General features: G+C 36.5%; 1 protein-coding gene across 1 annotated transcript; it reads right to left on the reverse strand.

The window, feature by feature from the left end:
* Positions 1–3758: 3758 nt before the first annotated feature.
* LOC118750284 (gustatory and pheromone receptor 33a-like) lies at positions 3759–4405 on the reverse strand. Its single transcript, XM_036485009.1, has 2 exons — positions 3947–4405; positions 3759–3869 (listed from the first exon to the last, which is right to left on the reverse strand). Exons 1-2 carry the CDS (start codon positions 4304–4306, stop codon positions 3759–3761), a joined length of 471 nt encoding a protein of 156 aa, XP_036340902.1. The 5' UTR covers positions 4307–4405.
* Between the last annotated feature and the right edge of the window lie 472 nt (positions 4406–4877).

Genomic DNA, 4877 nt, shown 5'->3' on the forward strand with positions numbered 1-4877 from the left:
CGGCTGAGTTGTCCAGTTTTGATCGTTGGTGGAAGGGCCCTCTTTGGCTAAGGGGCGAAATACCTTTTCAGAATGCATTATTGAAATCGAAGCCCTCTAAACGACTTGCACACGACGCAGCAATGGAATTTAAATCAAACGCCGTGAGCTTAGTTCTAACAACTCCAGAGAATAACCATTCACTTGCCGATCTTATTGAAAGATCATCTTATTGGAATAAACTGGTCAGAATCGTTGCTTACATTTTGCGGTTTATCAAACGTTTTCATCCACATAAAAGAGAAAACAGGGTTGGCCCGTTGAATTATAGTGAGTTTGAAGATGCAAGGCGACTACTTGAAAAATACGCTCAAGATTGTTTTCGAGAGGATCGGAAGAGTTTAGTGTGCAGAAAAAAGTTGAGTTCGCGTTCCAAGCTTTTTAAACTCAACCCATTCGTCGTTGTTGGAGCGCGAATTCGTAACGCGGAGATACATATCAACGCTATTCATCCCATCGTTCTACCAAAGTTGCATCGAATTACGTATTTAATTCTGCAAGAAGAACACCTCAAAAGCTTGCATGCGGCTGTGTCGGCGCCATTCGTCATTGTACGCCAGAAGTATTGGGTTTTAGGTGCCAGAAACTTGATTCGAAGCATTACGTTCAAGTGTATGAAATGTTTTCGTCATCGACAAATATGTACACAACAGATGATGGCGGACCTTCCTGCAGTTCGAGTTCGCCAAGCGTATCCGTTTGAAAATAGTGGCTGCGACAACGCGGGACCACTTACCTTAAAGGTATATCCCGGTCGAAAACCTAAATTTGCAAAAGGCTACATATGTTTATTTGTGTGTATGACAACGTCCGCTATATACTTGGAGCTTGCCACAGATTGGAGCACGGATGGCTTCTTAGCAGCGTTACGCCGATTCATGTCCCGTCGTGGAAAGTGCTCCCAAATATTTAGCGACAATGGCAGAAATTTTCTTGGTGCATCTCGTCAGTTAGATGAAATGCACAAAGTACTAATGTCGCAAAAACACTATGAAATCATTTCCGCATCTTTGGCGAAGGACGGAATACGATGGAATTATATACCACCGCATGCGCCGCATTGGGGTGGTATCTGGGAGTCAGCAGTTCGGTCAGTTAAACTTCACCTACGACGCGTCATTGGGAATACTATTTTAACCTTTGAGCAAATGCATACGTTGCTGGCCCAGATTGAAGCAGTTGTCAACTCGAGACCACTTGGGGCTGCACCCGACATCGATGCTAACTATTTATCTCCCTCTCAATTTTTAATAGGTCGCCCATACACTATGGTACCTGAAGCTGGGCTATCTGAAATTCCATCGAATAAGCTCAGCTATTGGCAGCACGTTCAGAACATGATGTAGGGCTTTTGGCAACGATGGCATATGGAGTATCTAACGTCATTGCAGCAACGGCCTAAGTGGGTGAAGAGCGTTCCAAACATGTTGGTAGGAAGCCTTGTGATCGTGAAGGAGAATAATGTGCCCCCTGCTCGATGGTTACTAGCTAAGGTCATCGAGATATATCCCGGCAAGGATGGCCTTGTGGCCTGAAAACTTCTTTTGGAGAAATGGTTCGACCAATTACTAAGATTGTGGTGCTGCCGACTTGCTGAAACACCGTTTCAGGGCGGCCCGGGATGTTGCGGAATAAATACATTTTTTGTAGTTAAGTTTCTGTTGTTCTATTGAGTTTTTTTCAAGTCTGTAACTGTAATCTTCCAATCGTTTCTTTGCTCACTTTGTAATTTGTAAGCTAAGTACTTGTATTATATTTTCTGTTGAGTCAGTTGACCGCTGAAACTGTTCGTGAATAAAGCATATTTAACTAATCCCCTGCTTCTTATTTCGCTGCCTTCACGGCATTCATCGTCATGGGCTATAAAACTGTATACTCATAAAAAATTTTAACACTTCTGATAAACAAGTTTGAAATTTGTATAAATCTTTTCAGTGTTCTACAAAATTTTAAGCTTATATTTTAAGTTTCTATGGTATTTGTTAGGGAATGAACTTTTTTTAATTGAAAGATTTTGAAAATTAAAATATAAACATACATAGGTGGCAAACAATATCATTTTGAATTTGGTCCAAAATAATACGCCCTGTTTGTATGTATGTATAAATATGTATAATCAATGACTTTTTAATTGAATTCTTGTGAAAATAACAGAAAATGGCTCTATCTGTTTTTTAATAAAGTTTTCCTTAATGTTGTTACGTGTTTAAATAATTACGTATACTTCATTAAATGTTCATGTTTTATTCAACGACTTATTTATGTAAGTTAACAAGAAGATGTAACTACATCACAAATTATGTTCGCTTAAGTACCCGCTTAAGTACCCAACCCTCCTAAGTACCTCAAAAAGCTGACATTTTTCGTGAGGTACTTAAGCGGGTTTTACTCTGCCTCCAAAAATGGAGTTTTTTATGAATAAAAATAGTTTCTTAAAGATTATTTTTTTTTTAAATGTCTTAAAGGGACAAAACGGTTTAAGCTTAAAAAATTTGCATAAAAATATTTTTTAAAAATTATAAAAAACTTCGAACGGTATCGTAATAATGAGATTTTTGATGATGTTTTTTAAATTTTTTAAAGACTGGTTTAAGAAAAACTTGAATAACTGAACTTAAACACCTCGGAGTTAGACTTGTGAGGTGTCATTGGAAAGGTATTTTCTCTCCCTTTTTATTTCTTTGTTAATAAATTCATTCACAGGATGAAAGAGAAAGGTAGGATGAACGAACGTCATTCAAAGTTGAATTAAGATGTGCTGGTATTTGAAAAAAAAAAATAAAAATTTGGACACTTTGGACTGGAATCACTTTTTTTGGACAGAAATAAAAACAGTGTGAAAATACCTCTCTACTGAGATCCCATAAGTCTAAATCAGAATAGTTTTGGACCAGTTATTCAAGTTTTTCGTAAATCAATCTTTGAAAATAGTAAAAAAAAACAGCATCAAAAATCTCATTATTACGATTCCGTTGAAAAGATTTTTAAATATTTTTATGCAGATTTTTTTAGCTTAATCTGTTTTGTTATCCGAGGGGGCTTTTTTCAAAAAGTTGTTTAAGAAACTATTTTTATTCATAAAGAACTCCATTTTTGGAGGTATTTTCAAATCGGTACAGCTCACGTAAATCTTAATATTTTTCCGAAATATTTTGGTGGACGTCTTAAATATAATAGATTTTATAATCCCGGCGGAAAATCCGCTACCTTTTTGGGTTATGCAGTCTAATGTACATATGTAAACCATACGTTTTTCTAACGAAACCTGTTAACCGTCTCAATTAAATCGACAACCTATTTTCTTTACCTGTATACTCTTGCCACCAGCAGAACTACCCACACGGGCACAGGGCGTTTCGCCGCCCCTGCACTCCGTATACTAGCATTAGCATTTTTCTCACTCAATTTCACACTTGCAAGTTTTTCAGGTACAAGAGCGCACAAACGTGGTAGTTTGCAACAATTCGGATAATTGGCATTACGTAAGCACTTTTAATATCAGCTAACATAGGGACAGCTTTCTAAAATATTAATATTTATTTCTCCATATTTCCTTCTTTTTTAAATTCATATGGGTGACTCTGTGCTGTCTAATTATAGCAAAAAGCTGTGTATAAGGTGTCATTGATTGACAAAAATTAAAAATCCATTCTAAACTTAAAAGTATGTTTCAACAACATGCAGTTTTAACTGCTACTATGACTCTGTTTGAAGTGTGTTTAGTTCGTTCCTGCACCTAAGGTTTTGGGCGTGAGTCCCTCGCTTTTTAAAATCGCCGTCATATCAAATTGCAGCAACACAATTAAGTAGGAGGTAGCGGCACTGACAGTCTGAAATATTTGTATTTTACATACATACATACATTTTTTTAAATGCAATTTTGATTTCCAAATAAGTAGTTACTCACCGAAAAAATGAACGTGTAATCCAATGCGAAAAGACCTATGCCGTTGAAGTGAAAATAGCCTTCCCAATGCAAAAACTGCAATGTAAATGATTTCATTTTATTATAGTAAGAACTATTTCCCAACATAAAAGATGGTTTTTTTTGCATAATCTCGTGAATAATCATAGCTGATTGCTTTGAATGAGCATGCGCGTTGCAACAGAGACGTAACACCAAATAGCCAACCATCATTGTTGTCAAACTCCATATGACATACAGATAGATAACATAGTCCATTAGTTCATTTAATCCTCCTACAATGAACATAACTTTTGTTTCTAGGAAGATACCAAATATGGTAATCACAAAACAAGCAGCCATGAACGGTACGCATTGGGCTCCGAATTCCGAATTTACTAAAACACTTAGGGAAAGTATCTTATCGTGTAGTTTAAAAAGGTTGGGTAAATTAACTTCTGACGTTTTCCTGTAATGTAAAGAGGGGAAAGGAATATGAATAGCTGACTTTTTTAACGGTTCCTTGCATTTTTAAATAGCTTATTTTAAAACACAAATTCTTGAAAAATTTAGAGCCTTGACACTCTTTAAAAAAATGGCCTACACCTTCTGTAAAAAATTAAACAATTTCATTATATATGTAGATTAATGAAACAAAATATCTGCGATAATTTAAAGGTGAGACCACGGTTGCCAACTTTTGGATTCTTGAAACCGGGACGTCCAATAAGTGTGTTCTTTTGCTCGCCCGCAGGTGCCCGATAGTGCCCAATTTGTGTTTCTTTGGTTGGTTCTTAGGCTGTTGAGAGCCACTTTGAGCGAGTAATACTTGCTTTTTCCGATTAGGAAAGAGGGTAGGTTAAATTATATACACCATTAGGGAATTCACAAAACCTGTTAACCGTCGTAAAATCTTAAGCTTAACATTTATTTA

This window comes from Rhagoletis pomonella, unplaced genomic scaffold (assembly GCF_013731165.1).
Source record: "Rhagoletis pomonella isolate Grant_MI unplaced genomic scaffold, Rhpom_1.0 Rhpom_scaffold_00194, whole genome shotgun sequence".
Taxonomy (NCBI): Eukaryota; Metazoa; Arthropoda; class Insecta; order Diptera; family Tephritidae; genus Rhagoletis; species Rhagoletis pomonella.

What these genes read in the sequence shown, in the direction of transcription:
- LOC118750284 (XM_036485009.1), bottom strand. Translation starts at nt 4,306, where the DNA reads ATGGCTGCTTGTTTTGTGATTACCATATTTGGTATCTTCCTAGAAACA. An exon ending in ATTACACGTTCATTTTTTCG is followed by an intron (nt 3,870 to 3,946) that starts GTGAGTAACTAC and finishes CAAATATTTCAG; the next exon opens with ACTGTCAGTGCCGCTACCTC.